Source organism: Suillus fuscotomentosus, assembly GCF_016647785.1.
Source record: "Suillus fuscotomentosus strain FC203 chromosome Unknown F5891scaffold_22, whole genome shotgun sequence".
NCBI lineage: Eukaryota > Fungi > Basidiomycota > Agaricomycetes > Boletales > Suillaceae > Suillus > Suillus fuscotomentosus.
The window spans coordinates 492,336-508,151 of record NW_024539534.1 but is presented as its reverse complement, the minus strand read 5'-3'; the positions used below and the strand labels follow the sequence as shown (position 1 = coordinate 508,151).

The 15,816-nt window shown below is 46.0% G+C and overlaps 4 protein-coding genes across 4 annotated transcripts; 1 reads left to right on the top strand and 3 right to left on the bottom strand.

The window, feature by feature from the left end:
- Nucleotides 1-1,969: 1,969 nt before the first annotated feature.
- On the bottom strand, nucleotides 1,970-4,367 carry F5891DRAFT_254157 (uncharacterized protein). Its single transcript, XM_041371093.1, has 6 exons — nucleotides 4,197-4,367; nucleotides 3,911-4,144; nucleotides 3,812-3,862; nucleotides 3,558-3,753; nucleotides 3,371-3,505; nucleotides 1,970-3,320 (listed from the first exon to the last, which is right to left on the bottom strand). The coding sequence occupies exons 2-6, from the start codon at nucleotides 4,052-4,054 to the stop codon at nucleotides 2,269-2,271; spliced, it is 1,578 nt and encodes a 525-aa protein (XP_041226976.1). The 5' UTR covers nucleotides 4,055-4,144; nucleotides 4,197-4,367; the 3' UTR covers nucleotides 1,970-2,268.
- A 318-nt stretch (nucleotides 4,368-4,685) lies between these two features.
- On the bottom strand, nucleotides 4,686-5,750 carry F5891DRAFT_254149 (uncharacterized protein). Its single transcript, XM_041371092.1, has 4 exons — nucleotides 5,528-5,750; nucleotides 5,216-5,475; nucleotides 5,074-5,163; nucleotides 4,686-5,018 (listed from the first exon to the last, which is right to left on the bottom strand). The coding sequence occupies exons 1-4, from the start codon at nucleotides 5,556-5,558 to the stop codon at nucleotides 4,788-4,790; spliced, it is 612 nt and encodes a 203-aa protein (XP_041226975.1). The 5' UTR covers nucleotides 5,559-5,750; the 3' UTR covers nucleotides 4,686-4,787.
- A 5,092-nt stretch (nucleotides 5,751-10,842) lies between these two features.
- F5891DRAFT_254039 (uncharacterized protein) lies at nucleotides 10,843-11,670 on the bottom strand. The gene is made up of 4 exons (XM_041371091.1): nucleotides 11,456-11,670; nucleotides 11,265-11,394; nucleotides 11,085-11,191; nucleotides 10,843-11,036 (listed from the first exon to the last, which is right to left on the bottom strand). The coding sequence occupies exons 1-4, from the start codon at nucleotides 11,460-11,462 to the stop codon at nucleotides 10,879-10,881; spliced, it is 402 nt and encodes a 133-aa protein (XP_041226974.1). The 5' UTR covers nucleotides 11,463-11,670; the 3' UTR covers nucleotides 10,843-10,878.
- A 966-nt stretch (nucleotides 11,671-12,636) lies between these two features.
- F5891DRAFT_979567 (uncharacterized protein) lies at nucleotides 12,637-13,915 on the top strand (the record flags this gene model as incomplete). Its single annotated transcript, XM_041376901.1, has 9 exons — nucleotides 12,637-12,649; nucleotides 12,698-12,765; nucleotides 12,814-12,826; nucleotides 12,969-12,991; nucleotides 13,026-13,070; nucleotides 13,236-13,282; nucleotides 13,406-13,464; nucleotides 13,599-13,670; nucleotides 13,797-13,915. 9 exons carry the CDS (start codon nucleotides 12,637-12,639, stop codon nucleotides 13,913-13,915), a joined length of 459 nt encoding a protein of 152 aa, XP_041226973.1.
- Between the last annotated feature and the right edge of the window lie 1,901 nt (nucleotides 13,916-15,816).

Below are 15,816 nucleotides of genomic sequence, written 5' to 3'. Positions count from 1 at the left end.
GGGTGCTTGGCAAATCGTGCTGACTTTCCAATGTTCTAGATACGCTATTTTGGAACATTATATTTTGTGTATGTCCAGGCCAAACACCGACACTATGCTAATAGCTCATCTATGACAATTAGTGCCAATATTTTGAGTATGTCTCATATACACTGTGTTCGATTCTTCTGACCAGTAGTACACAGCATTTGCGCCATTTGTCTCGCTGACAGATGTAGTGAGCATTACGCAACCATCTCATTCCCATCCAAATGAATACACTCATTTCTAGGGGTGAGTGAGATTCCAACCATTGAACTTGGCTCAACATAATGACTCAATAGGTGTGAGTTGGAGCTTTTGATACCAGTACGAGGGTGTTCACTAACTGGGCGTTTCAGGCAATATTACCTACTGCATACAGAATGGAATGGCTGTGGTCCTGTACGCTATGTTGGGCGGTGAGTTCGCTAGCCTCAATACCTCTGTGATATTGACTCGACTGAAACACGATGCAAGCCATCATGATTACTCGCTTGCATGTCATGTATCAGGGATCTAGAATGATGCTCATCTTCCTTGTCATTATCTTTCTGACTGTAACCATTACCTGCGGAGTCCTCGTGGCAATAGCACTCGAGCATGTTGCAGGGGGTAAGCTTTATTGTTTGACTTGAAGAACGCAACTCATTGAACGAATGCTAGAGGAGTTGATACTCTCTGGCACGTACATGTGCGAGTATGAATATGAAGGAGACATACAGCTTCTGTTTGTAGCGTATTGGATACTCTACATTGTTTGGGAGGTTCTCGCACTATGTCTTTCGGTCTGGATTGCTGTGAAATACTTCCGTGACCTGCGGCGACTCGGCCCATCGACAGGATCGACCGCCGAGGACTGTTTCAAAGTGCTGATAAAAGCTCACATGCTTTATTTTGCGAGGTGAGCTTGTAATGTGAAGGCCATATTCTCTGCTTAAGTTCCGCACATGTTAGCTTTGTTGGTGTCTCTTTGTTTCAGCTTGCTAGTCTCTCTCAATCAGACCTGGTGCGTTGACCTTTCGCTGATATCTGCTTGTATCCGCTGCTCATCATCTCTGTAGACATCGATACTCAATGGTGCTGTTCAAATTTTATCGGTCGTGCAGGTGTTTGTGTTGGGACAACGGCTCATCCTTAGCATTCGAGAACATCACGCCAAACTTGTGGCCAGCTTCGACACAGAAAATAGCATAAATTCAATTGCCTTCCAGGAGCATGTACAGATATCAACTAGCAGTACTGTGTAGGGACATACTTACTGAGTGGCCGATGCGTCGTGGTATTTAGTGATCACAAGCGGTGACCTTCGGTTGTTGCTATTTATTAACACACCCATGTCATTCCACTACAAAAGCAGACATTAGTACACTATATTCACCTACAACTTTTAGAAATGAGAAATCGTTTTCAGTTGTCTCTAATCTCCTTGTGAGGCTGCAGGCCAACGAGATTTGATCGTCGTGTATACCGACAGTATGCACATCGTCAGTGGAAGCTTTGATGCTTACTGTTTCGCCTGTCGAAACCATATAGTTGTCTCATTGCTTTAACTGCCATATATACTTGTCCACCGTGACAGTGTCCTCGAATCCTGGATCATGATGGCATACTTTCTTACCGCAATTCATGTGTTGGTTTGAGGAAGGGAGATCCCAGGATGACCATAATTAATATTACTAGTAACGGCATCTCTCCCTCTTTTCTGTTGCACTAGAGTAACCCTCTGGCCGGTGACTTGAAACCGAATCAAGAGACAACCGGGAGTGTCAGAGTCAGTACCTGCACAAATGCCTGAGTATGATTTCATAAACTTAGTGCTAGTTCGGAACTCCTTGGTGCTGAATCCTGATTCAGTGAATTTTCCACTGAAATTCAGAATCAGCGCTCCAATGAGATTAACTGCATGCAATTTCAGTGGAACTTACTCTAGAGGAAACATTCAGCATCAGCGCATTTTGCAGTGATTTTCATTGAAACTACTATCTACAGTGTCACTGGGCAATGTTGACCCCCGAAGTTAAACGTTAAACACCGGCAGGCAGCCTAGAACTTGACGTGTTAGACATTGCGTGCGCTAACTGATACTAATCGACGGAAAATGGGGCAAGTACGTCGGGTTCTCTACTAAGAAAAATGAAAGCGAGCAAACGTGAGAAGGGAAAACGAAGACACGCAAATCAAAGGTGTTGCTTAATGAGGACATAAGTGCAACTATAAAACATGAGTTGTTACCTCGGTGCCTGAACGTTAACTGTTCTGCTTAGTAAAAAAAAAAGCTGTGCCAAGTATCTGTCCCATCACAGAACGAAACCCTGCCAGTGCTTCGTCCTCGTCCTCGTCATATTGATCCCTTCTCATGATCTCTTTCAAAATGACCAGATACATATCGTACAACAGGTTCTTCTGCTTTCCGGCCCTGCGGTTGACGAGAGCATTGAAGCGACGCATTTGGCGTACGCCTGGAGGCGCGTCTTTGATGTATTCGCAAGCAAGACGCGCCCACTCGAAAGATCCATCGGCTTTCGCAGCTAGATTTGTAAACTCTTTGTCGCCAAAATCTGGTAGCCCCTTCAGCTCCTCAGATACGAACGCCTGGATGTCGCGCTCTGCCACTGCTGCTGGAATCTCGTCCATGGACAACCGTAGAATATGCTGAGCCCCGTGGAATGCATCTTCGATATCATGAAGCGGGCGAGAGGTGACGAGAATCCGAAAGTTAGATGGAAGTTCCGTGATTTGGGGAAGTCCTTCGTCCTGAAGTCTACCGGCAAGTGTGCGGAGGATGTTGCTCCGCGTCTTCTTTCCACCGCTCTCATCTAGTGCTTCGATCACGATCAAGACAGGCCCTACGCTTGACGCCGAGAACTTCTTTAGCGGTTTCATGAAAAGGTCGCGCCACTGCTGGATGATGTCCGTCGTATTCTTGAGCGAGTGTGCATCCTTGACCGCATCCGCTAACGCTCGCTTCATCCCCGAATCACGGTCAGCGAGATCGCGCGCGATGGTGGAGAAAATCTTTTCATGGCGACGATCCGCTTCTCTGCGCCGATCGAAACAAAAACATGAACCAAGGCCTCCCGATTCCTTGAACCAGTTGGCGACCGTGTGGGCGATGGCTGATTTGCCCTTGCCCGCAGGGCCAGATAGCCACAGCACACGTTTAGCAGCATCTCCGCTGCCGTTGATCCAGTCCGTAATCTGGGAAAGAATCTCCATGCGCGTCCCTGGTAAGCACTGTTTCATGGTATCTAGTCCTGCGCCCTTCGCATAAGCGATATCCCCGAGATCCAGGGTATCGCCTAAAACGGTGTCAGTGAATGTAAAGACAGAGGCGTATCAGAATCCTTACCCGTACGTTGGACGAAAACGGCCACGTCCCGATCGACTTGGTCCCGGAATTGTTGCATAAGGCCGTCCAAAGCGTCGCTGTACTGTTTGATCGTGTCATCAGTTTCCGAGATAACATTTTTCCCAAGTCTCTTCCCTATGATATAGTATGAGATTCATGTACAAGGTACGATAGCTTGGTGACTCACAAAAGCTCTTTGTCTCCGAGTAGTCCCTGATGAAACGGGCACACTCGAGAGTCTGGTGAACGATCTTTTCAACGATACCGCGCATCGATTCAATTTTTTCAAGACTGTCATCTTGAGTCATGAAGCGGTAAACTTCAGCCAATTTCTTGAGAAGACTAAGAATAGAATGGTCGCGCTGTGCCTGCGCGATTATGATCTTCATAGAATTAGAACTTCTGAGCAGGAAACTGAATTGCGGGAGAAACCAAACATACCTTGGATGCAGCAGATAGCACACCCAGCGCCATCTTTGCGTATGGATGTACCTATACAACTTGATTAGTCCGATTCCAATCAACAAGAATGGCCCATACGTCTGCGATCTTCTCAAGCACAGCATCGATAATCTTGAGGGGTTGGAGATACGTCGTCTCAAAATCATCTGCAGCAGTAAGATCCGCTGGGCCATTGTCGACGGCGGATGCCATAGAAGTCACATGTTTTCCGAGTGATCGCATGTGTGGTGTACCATCGCGGGCACGCTGAAGTTCGGTGTCAACTAATTGGAGACCAGGTCTTCCTTCCTCGCCAGAAGAAGCAGCCTGAACCTGTGGTACCGTCAAAATTAGACAAGACAATCAGGGTATTTGATAGAAATACCTGCGGAGCAGGCTCTTCCGACAGCCCTTTGTTCACGGAGTCACTTGGAATCTCAGATGCGGTGGGATGCTTGTTTTCGTTGGAAGGATGGAGATGCAACGTCGCAGTGGTGCGGTTGCGTGTTCGCTTGGAGCGTTTCTGTACAATCTTAGCCGTATTGAGAACAAATAGTATTCATGTCTACGCACAGGAAGCTTTTTGGTTAGCCCATTCTTCAATTTCCGCAGGAACTGAGCAGATCCTCTACGAGGTTGGTCCTGGACGAATAATGTGTAAAGACGACGATAGATTTTAAGAGACCACGTACCGAGCTTTCAGTAACATTTACCTGATTGGATCTAAGAGTTCCTGAAGAAGGATCGATATCTGGCCTATGATCTTCCGTCATGACGAGTGGTTGTAGATTTAGGTCGTTGTGAAAGAAACGGTGAGGTACACTGAGAAGTGGTGTGAGAAGGGAATGGGCGTCCCACTCTTTGGCAGAACTCCAAAGAACGTTCGAAGCATGATGGTCAGCACATTGACTTCAAGGGGTAACCATTCAGCCACACAATTCCCATCGGTTCCGGCGGCGCGGGCCCATAGTGGCAGTTATTGTGTGCGCCATCTGCGCAAGCGCCTCCACATCGATATTTGGTCGTGGTTGGCGGTGTAAGATGAACTGATACTCCTGTTGGTGCCCATCACCTTCAGGAGCATTATTAGGGACAGGGGGCTCGTTCTGATCAACGAAATGGTCAGGAGGTATGTGTGAATAATTATCTGGGATGGGAGGCTTGTTCTGATCAGCGAAATGTTCAGGAGGCAGATGTTGATTATTATCTGGGACGAGGCTCGTTCTGATCAGCGAAATCGTCAGGAGGTAGATGTGGATTACTATCAGGGACGGGAGGCTCGTTCCGATCAGCAAAATCGTCAGAAGGCTCATTTGGGTCAGCAAAATTGTTGGAAGGCATAGGTACATCATCTATCTGATAATTATTGGTGCATAGTTTGACGTGTTCGCTGGACAGACATACCAGATTGTCAGAATCCTCACCCATTGTGATGTTCATATCATCCGAGTGGTGGTTCTGTTGACTCGGCTGCGACTGGTCCATCGAGGTAGTTTGAGCCCTTTTTCGGCGTCCAACACGTCTCGTGTCTTTGGTCTCGCGCGCTCGTTTGGCAAGTGCCTCTATTGTGGCTGCGCGGCGAGAACTGGGAGGCAGGGAGGAGCCAGAAGCTACACTTTGATCACCTTGCTGTTCTGGAAGGGAGAGATCCTGGATAGTGTTGTCTATGATATGAACCTAGTCAGTATATGAGGCAAAATTGAAACTATCAAATACCATATGTATGTACTTGGTGCTTCAGCAGCATGTATTCAAGTTCTCGCCCTCTCCTCCTCCGTACTAGCCTGCTGAAGTTGTTGATACCATGTCAACTTTGATACTGAGTGTGGTCTTTCCCAACCCATACTTCTCGCATAAACACACGAATTAATGTTGCGATGCGCAGTGCGTAATGTGTCGTTCGTGCAGAGTATCGATTTCAACCGAAAGAAGCATAAGGAACTTTATTTTCGTAAGTTTGCAGCACAAATAGTACACAGTTACCGACATCATGCCATCAACGATGACTGCGGTTTATTAGATCTTAGTGGCCTGCGGAATACTGGCTTTCAAATCAAATCTACTAACTTTGGTTATCGAGGCCCGAGGGCTTCTTTTTGCTTGGTTTCGCACCGCAATACTTACTACTTTACCCAATCCGACTCTTGAGGCGGGACCAAATATCCATCTCCATCATGCGGATTTTGGCGATAGCTTAAGCGCTGAACGGCGGTATATCTAGCAGTATCGTTATACACCACTAACATCCCCCACTCCCTCACACCCATCCCTCAAATATGACCGTTGTCTCAAATGATCCTAGCTGGTGGCCCGTAATCAATTCAAATATTATTTTCAGCTATTGGATCGGTTCGTAGCATCGAGATGTCTAGTTCTGACATTGACTTGCAGTTTCGCAGTTGCTGCCGGCATCGTGATGGTGTACGATTGGGGTGAGCGGGATAGTGTTTGAAAACCGCTGATATTCTCATGATATTTCCAGTACTAACATTGGGACAAGAGGTAGGTCGACATTGTTGCCATAGCAGCTAACTCGCTAAGAAAGGTGTCATAGATTGAACTGATCTGGGTGAGTGACAAGAGTCCCAATGGTATCAAAAGCAAAACAGGGAGAATACAATGAATCCGCAATAGACGCAACGTTGGTCTCTCATGACTGTGCTGTATTTGGTTGTGCGTACCTCATGTTGTTCTATAGGGTGGTTGGAAAATTGTCTGACACCCCAATGTTATAGATACATTATATTGGAATACCATATTCTGTGTATGTGTCGAGGCCAAAAAAATCGACACTATGCTAATAGTTCATCTCTGACAATTAGTACCAGTATTCTGGGTATGTCTCATATGTGCTGTGTTCGGCTCTTCTGACCGGTGGCACACAGAAAATATGCCGTTGGTCTCCGTGACAGATACAGTGAGTATTCTATAATCATCTCATTCCTACTATCCAATGAATACACTCATTTCTAGGGGTGAGTGAGATTCTGACCATTGAACTCGGCTCTACATAATGATTCGATAGGTGTGAGTCGGAGCTTTTGATACTAGTACAAGGATGTTTACTAATTTGGCATTTCAGGCAATATCACATACCACGCACAGAATGGAACAGATGTGGTCATATATGCCATGTTGGGCAGTGAGTCCCCTAACTGCGATACCTCTATGATATTGACTCGACTGAAACATGATGCAAGTCATCATTATTACTCGCTTGCATGCCATGTATCAGGGATCTAGAACGATGCTCGTCTTCCTTGTCATTATCTTTCTGACTGTTGTCATTACCTGCGCAGTAATCGGGGCAATAATACTCGAGCATATTGTAGGGGGTAAGCCTTACTGGTTGATTTGACGAACACAGCTAATTGGACGAACACCAGAGGAGTTGATACTCTCTGGCACGTACATGTGCGAGTATCAATATGAAGGGGATGTCGTCCAGCCTCTGTTTTTAACGTATTGGACACTCTACACTGCTTGGGAGGTTCTGGCACTGTGTCTTTCAGTCTGGATTGCTGTAAAACACTTCCGTGACCTGCGACGACTCGATCAATCGATAGGATCAACCATCGGGGACTGTTTCAGAGTGCTAATAAAATATCACGTGCTTTATTTTGCAAGGTGAGCTTGTAATGTGAATGTGGCCATCTTTTCTGCTCAAGTTTCGCATATGTTAGCTTTATTGGCGTCTCTTTCGTCCAGCTCTTTGAGCTCTCTCCATCATTTGTGGTTCGCTGACCTTTCGCTAATATCTGCTCATAACTACTACTCATCATTTCTGTAGGAATCATATTCTTTGGCAGCTCAGATAGCACTCGATGGTGCTTTTAATGTGTTATTGGTCGTGCAGATATTTGTGTTGGGGCCACGCCTCATCCTTAGCGTTCGAGAATATCACGCCAAACTCATGGTGAACTCAGACGCAGAAACTAGTATGAATTCAATTGTCTTCCAGGAGCGTATACAGATATCAACTAGCAGTACTGTGTAGGGACTTGTCGAGTGGCCTGGAGGGAGGAGAAATTTGGTTGAGGATGCGTCGTGGTATTTATTTAAGACAAGCGGCGACACCTTCTGTCATTACTTTTTATTAGCACACTCATGTCATTCCACTACAAAATCAGACATTTGTACACTATATTTGAACTCTCTTTCACCTCATTCACTTTTGAAAATAAGCGCACACGGAACAATGCAGTATATAGTTGATTGTGAGCAAAAAGATCGGTTCTGGGATGCAGAACTGTGCGAGAGAGCGAGAGATCTTGGCAGACATTGTTGGTTTTTTGTCCAACTCAAGCGATAAGGATGAAAACCAAACGTGATACGTGGGATACAATAGTTTAACCGTTGTATTTCTGATAGTGCTCACTGATACCGACTCGGACTACGACATGGAAAGTGCAGGTCGTACGGCTGATAGTGTCGTGGAATAAAATGGAAGAGCCACTTGCAGGTGGGGAAAAGGAGGGCACCCAAATGCATTGAAAATACGCGGCACATCATAACGGGGTGGACACACCGAGCCGCCGGCTATTGATGCTGATCTATGTTAGAGATATCCTGAGCGTTGGGCGGAACGTGGTTGCACACAACGAGGACGTGAAGTACAGCGAGCATTAGTGGTACGCGATTTGATTCCATCATTAAATTTGATATGATATATCGTGGTGCATGGGAACGATGACTGTGCTGGCGCAGATAGGATTTGGATGTTCGAATGGTAGGAAGTGTGGATATTCTGGCATCGAGATGTCCTCATTTCAATCATGATGCATGATGCATGGGGGTAGTGGGATTCGATGTTCACATCAGCGGATAGAGTGGGATCCGAGTTCACTTCGCTGCGTCGCTCTCACTCTTAACATCTGGGAATCGCAGCTCACCTCGGCTCTCTCTCGCGCAGGTTGAGGCCGTCATCGGGGCCGGGCTGCCCCTTCGGGGCTTCCACCCAAAAAACTATCTGCTTTAATAAAGCAAACATTTCCTTTCATTCTCGTTACCGCTACTAAGACCGCTCCACGACAGCAAACGCAAAGTTTGCCGTACAGATCAGTCTACGGCGCATAGTGACTTTTCTCCTGCTGGATCGCCGTGACGGATATGGGCCTACAGGTCGTACAATTATATCTATAAGTATCGGCGTTGAATGAAGACACACCTAGGTCCTTCACACAACTCCCTACTTGATCAACTCTACAAATCACTAGTAACTCGCGCGCCAGTGTCAACAGCCATACTCCGCCGACGTAAAAGCAAAAATACGACTCACTGCGCAGAAAAACAAAAAAACCTGCCATGCAGGTGAGTCATGTCATCAAGTCCGGGAAAATATTGATGCTCACGCATTCATTCCAACCGCATGCTGGATTGCCGCATTGTGAGTCAGAAGTGCACATTTTGAAACATTTGTTTGCGCTAGCTTCGTGACCGGTAGTGGGTATGGCAGAGATTGATGATGCTAAAGTAACAATATTGACAGCGAGGACAATTGCAGAGGAGAAACGCATTGTTTGTGACTCGTGTGTATGTGATCAGGTAATTAGGAGGAAGACGGCTGGGTTTTATATCTTTCTTTGAATTCTTGTTGCGTGGATGTGCCTCCAAGTGGATGCATATCTACAACTAATGCCAGCACCGTGAAACCCCATGGATATCGCCAGCACTTGAAGAAGGTCTTGGCAGGTGTGGAATTGCTGGATATTCATTCGCATTTCCAACTAGACTCGTATCCAGTTATTTGAGATGGTTTGAGACTCTATTGTAACGAGGTACGAGAGAAGATTAGGTCTTTGCGCAAGTGTCGGAAGCAGTACGAACCTTTGCCCGACGACGCATCTTTCTCGTCTCAGTCGTCCTCAAAAGACGTTATTCTTCCTCTTGTTCTTGTCATCCTGTCAACAGCTCAATCACTCTTGCTAAACAGACCTCCAAATTCGCCCGGCACATCATGCAACGCATCCCAACTGACCCAGCGTTAGAAGCACAACCATCAGCGGCTTACAGCAGTTGGCTCAATGCCGAATTCATTGGCAATATGCTTACATACTTATCCTGCACGGCGCCACAGTCAGTCACAATCATGTGAGGTAGGTAGAATCGCTACCTTCAAGTTAGTAGACTTCAAAAAGTCCAGTTTTCACTGGGTATCATATTGCATGCCTGTCTAGATCTTGTCGAGCGTTGTTGAAAGCGGGGCTAGATGGCTGTAAAATATACGCATTCATGCCATATGCATACTGGATTGATATTGTCGCATTGTGAGTCAGAAGTGCAACCATACATTTGTGTGCGCTAGTTGGGTCACCGGTAGTGGGTATGGCAGAGATTGATGATGCTAAAGCAACCATGACAGCGAGGACAATTGCAGAGGAGAAACGCAATGTTTGTGACTCGTGTATGTGATTAGGTAGTTCTGAAGACGAAAGAAGACGGCTGGGTTTTATATTGTTCTTTGAAATTCTTGTTGCGTGGATGTGCCTCCAAATGGATGCATATCTGCAACTGATGCCAGCACCGCGTCAAACCGCATGCATATCGCCAGCACTTGAAGAAGGTTCATTGACAGGTACGGAACTGCTGAATATTCGTATTTTCAGATGCTAGCCGTTGCCAAGTTGGGATCAATGAAGATAATCGTTCCAGAGTGAATCCTATCAGAGTCTGACTTCGACTATTTCGTCCATTGAATTGACCATAGGTTTCCTTTCGAGTGTCGACGTGTACACGCATCAAATTAAGATGGGTATAAGTATTAGCGGAGTAGACGTGGCTTATTATGTAAGTTACACAGGCCAAATAGACAGACATACTAATCGTGGCTGGCTCCACTGGGTCCACTGGGTCTTGAAGGGGCGCTCAGAGTCAGAGCCTTATCAAAAGTGCATCACAACGATAGGTCAGGAGGTGGTCATGGTAACACTGTTTGCTCAGTCACCCCCATGTTATTCAAGTTGCGAACATACGACATATTTCTGAACTACAGTTGATGTCGAGATACATGCCGTACTAGTACAAACACACCTTCGCCTGTAATTCATTCATCAGCCAAATCAAAAGCATTAAGAAGGAAATAGCAACACATGTAACCGAGCAACTGCCATTGAAAGTCGGTAACGCTGAACCCTAGTAGCTTGGGATCCTGCACTGAAGAACTTGAAAACCGGTAGGGTCGGCAGAGGTTTCAGGGGATGGAACACGTTTGAGTTCGACGAAAGCCCTTCACTAATATGGGCCCGGGAATGGGGAAAGCACGAGCGGAACTTACCGGATTCAATACGTGACGGACAATGGGCATGCTCATGCTCGCCTCGCCAGAGTGGATCTATCTCGATTCTTAATAGTTCCACACCATTAGACCTCAGCCGGCAAAATCTGTTGGCGTATTGCAGCTTATCTGTTTGAAGGCACAAGCACGTACGCAAGATTTTCAAAGAATAATATTCACCTGTGACACCACTTGGGTCCGCGACCAAAAATCCCAAACAAACAATACCACAAGGGACGACCAGAGCAAGAGAAGACGACAAGGAAGATAAACAGGATGATGATGTAAGTCCTGTTTTGACTCTGGTACGCTGTCAGTATTCCGTGAACGATAAGCACTGCGCAGGAAAGGACGAAGGCAAATAAAGAGACGAACCATCCGTCGATCCCGATAGCAAAGATGATCGAAACCTCTGGAAACAGTTAATATTTGCAGGAACAATCCCGCATTTCCATATTTGCTCCAGGTCCCCAGGTCGTTAAGGTGTCCTTCAGTACTATCTTGTGCGTACTTTTGTTCTTAATAGAGACGGAGAAGAACACAGATATAATGCGTGGACACTGGAACGCAAAACAAAGACAATGTACATCACTCCTCTCGCAGTTGAGGCTACAACTGATGCACCAACGCTCTTGTGGTTTCGAATGCTTGAATCATGCAGCGTCGATAACTTATTGTTTGCATCTGGATAACCACGCACCAGCTGCTTTTTTCACTATGGAGATGAAAGCAAATAACTATGTGGTCATATGACGAGTGTTTACATATCAGTGATTCAGAAAAATCATGGACTTACGGCTATAGATATTGCATCTATCAGCAGTTGTGCCGTCCAGACTTGGCAGGAGTCATTCTGCTCACCTCACATTGTCACGCTTGATAAGGTGGACACAATAAGTTGACGATAAACAATGAGCAACTCATTCTATTTGATACCCCCTCTCAACTGCCTGGAAGCTAATGGTCTCCAGATATGTCAAAGCCAGGTCAGCATGCTCGTTTTGAGTGCAAATATGACTTCCTCACCTCTTCCGCTAGGTTCGTATGATCCTGAAATTCCAATCGTTCTCGATGGTCCTGGAGCACCGCCCAAAAAGAGCGACGGTTCGAATATGTACACCGTGTATGTCTTGAACGATCTAATATTGGTGCTCTCATTGACGAATCCTAGAGAAAACCTACTACTTACCGTTGCCCAGACGTATCAGGTTGTTTTTGGAATTTTCAATTTTAGTGTGAGATACTTTTACGCCGTTTTACCGTCACGTGACGTCCGGATTCGGCCGGATTTCTGGAACCCCTCTGCTTTTGGGCAGGCAAGTCTTTGCATGCTGCTTTGCATTCTTTCTAACCAAACATTAGTTTATTATTCTAGATCTACTATTAAGTCATCTGTCGTTCCAAGGATGCAGGTCAATAATAGTGAAGACAAGAACTTTGAGGACAGATATTATACATGCCATAAAGGCATTTATAACGAGCGAGAGGGTCACGAGGAGTCTGATAGGTAAGAGTCTCAGTCTCTGGAAACAGAACTCTTTATTAATGAAACATGTACCTGATAGGTAAGACTACGTCGTGTCAGCATATGTTTATGATAAGGTATGGTATAGGTACTCATGTCTCAGTCTCTGGAAACAGAACTGAGACGCTCGTCTGTGTGGGCACTAGACTTTATACTGTGAGTGTTTTTCTCGCTATATTAGAATGAAACTTGATACATGTGCAGCTTTGGGCCCGATGTCAGCTCTCCCTTGTGCCTGCCCCTTCTCCCCTTGTGCTCGCACTCTCTATTTGACATCTCATGCCTTGCCATTGGCTCTCTTGGTCTTCTTCAACTCAGACGATTCAGATGACAACAAGCCATTCAACAAATCCTAGCAGGTGAAACCAAGATAAAGACTGTTGTAAGTCTTTCCTGCTGTACTGTACTGCAAACAGGCCTTCGACAGCATGTTTTTTTCAGCTCCCAAGGATGATCATAAAGTGAGATGGACAGCACGAGAGTAGTGTTGAGAGGCATGTCGGACACATTGGATTAGGTGCGAGTGCATCATTTCTCAGACATTTGCTCATCATCGGCCGAACATCATATCAAAAGGTCTCAGATTAATTTTCATTCATTCGTGCTCTACCTGCACATAAAAACAGTCTCTCGTAGAATTAGGCATCTCAGTCTTCCTCCCAGATACTGAGATGTAAGTGCTATTACCTTCGTATAACGTACCAGCTACTAACAAAGACTTAGTACATATTTGTTCTAGGTACTTATAGCACCTGGAGTCTTCCTCCCGGATGCTGAGATTACATATTTGTTCTAGCTCTCATCTCAGCTGTGTGACCCTGTCTAAGAAACCTACAAGTAGAGATAGGTGTTTAAGTGTGTCAGCTCTTGGGCCAGGTGAAATTGATGCATGTATGGTTGTGACAGCCCTGTGACACTGTAACAAATTCTAAACAACTTTGGATTTTAGTTAATGATCAACATATGAGTGTCTGCCTACATGCGTACAGGCTCTATAGTGCTGTATTCACTTCTCACCAAATTTGCGGTGCTTGTCAAGTTGTCCTCTGTCCATACTACTAGTATGCATCTTTCCTGTAGCATCTGCCTCGTGGTGACAATCACTAGTGCTGCTGTGGTCCAGTCCTGAACCATGGTTCGAACCGGACTTTTGGTCCAGTTCTCCTGTGATTTGGTCCACGGTCCAGGTGTCAGCCAGAACCGGACCATAATATGGCTCTCGGTTCTGGCATTGGGCGAACAGTTCAACTTTGGTTCGGACTGGTCCCAAACTGTTCTGAACCATGAACCGAAAGAAGCTTGTTGAAGTGTGGTTTGACACTTCCTTTGATGATCCACTTTGGCCTCAGGGATTCTCAAGCTTCAAGATTTACTTGTTTCCATCAAATGCAGAGGCCCATTGACAAGGTAAGTCATGATATGCACTGTTCAAACTGACGAATCAGACCACACATCTCATTTTGCAACTCCTCCTGCAAGCCCATTGTCCCACTCTCACGAAACCACTGCCTCCACCCCTAAAATCAATGTGCCAACAAAGACAAAGGCAACCAAAACCACTGAGTTTGAGGTGTTAGGTGAGTAACTTCTTCATCTTCAATTATCTTGCACCCATTTTCTCATGCTTGCTCTCTTGTACCTGTCCTCTTGTGCCTGTTCTCTCGTGCTAACTCTCTCCCACCTGTTCTCTCATGCCATGCCCCATCTTTCATGCCCTCCTACTTCTTGATATTGAGACCATCGACTGCGGCACCACAACAAGTCCTACCTATGTTTTTTTTTGCTCATTGTAAATAAATTTGGTTCGGTTCACATTCAAACTTGAAAATGACCAGACCTGACCATTCTGAACCATTTGCCAAGGTCCAGTTTGAGGTTCGTCGAGTCTGGTAGAACCAGACCTAGGTCCAGTTCTTGGTTCTCGCTCGACCCTCTGTGAACCGGACCGAACCAGACCACAGCAGCACTAACAATCACAACCTGCATTCAGTCTTCCCAAGTTGATAGAGGAAGCCTTGTCCATCCACGCACACACACACTGATCCATAGCACAACCATCTAAGACTCACAGACATTTCACCACCCCCACACACGCACACACACAAACTAGCTTCGAAGTTCTGTCTCTTAGCACTAGCACTGTCCTCCTCATAGATTTGTTTGTTTGTCGTGGATTCACATGCAGCTGGTGGGACTCAACAAGATAATTTGATTTGTTTGGCAAATTGTTCATCAAAAGGAACTCGAAACATAGATTGCATTGGCCGGCAATGAGAAAGAATGCAAAAGCAGCACACAAAGACTTGCCTGCCCAAAAGCAGAGGGGTTCCAGAAATCCGGCTGAATCCGGACGTCACGTGACGGTAAAACGGCGTAAAAGTATCTCACACTAAAATTGAAAATTCCAAAAACAACCTGATACGTCTGGGCAACGGTACTACTCAAAGCCCATCCCATGTACGTCTCTGAGATGCACATTTTGACGAAGCACACCTATCATGACACCGTGAGCACCGAGTCTTTCCGCCAAACTCGCTCAAAGAGATAACAACCACCTTGGGAACTCCCGAGGTCCGGAGTGCGGTGGAGATTGGGCATCTCTGGATCAAGGTTTCGATAACGAAGTGACGTTACGCGAGAATAGCGATAGGCAGTGGGTTATGGGAGATTCATTCCCTTCATCATGACAAAGTCAGCCGTTTTGGCCAAGGGCGTCTTGAAAGATGCGGGGGCCATGATAAGTACTTGGGTGGATGGAGTAGTAAGCGGAGGTGCTGATTCATTGTTCAGCAGAAATTTCACCTCGCTTAAGGACTGACAGCTTTCACGGGTCAATAGACCGGTAACTTGAGTTGCCATGACCGCACACCTTGCAGTTACAGATTCCAGGCAATGAGGATTCACATACCAATTACAGCTGCCAAGAAGCCGGCATACTGACACACTAAACAAGCTTCCCAAGAAGACCAGTTGACCGGGCGCCCAAGCTATCAAGGACGCCGAGATGCTGTGCACGTGTTGTCACACCTTATGCATAGGCCCCCCTCGCTAGTCAATTCACATACTAGTCAGCGTCAGATTCTGCCAGGAAGTTGGGAGTTCCACATGAAGTTATATAGCCGGAATTTTAGATTACCGCAAGCATGAAAGGCGTTGGCACATTTTCAACGGCTGGGGAAGCATACACCTTGCTGGTTGAAGACCCAC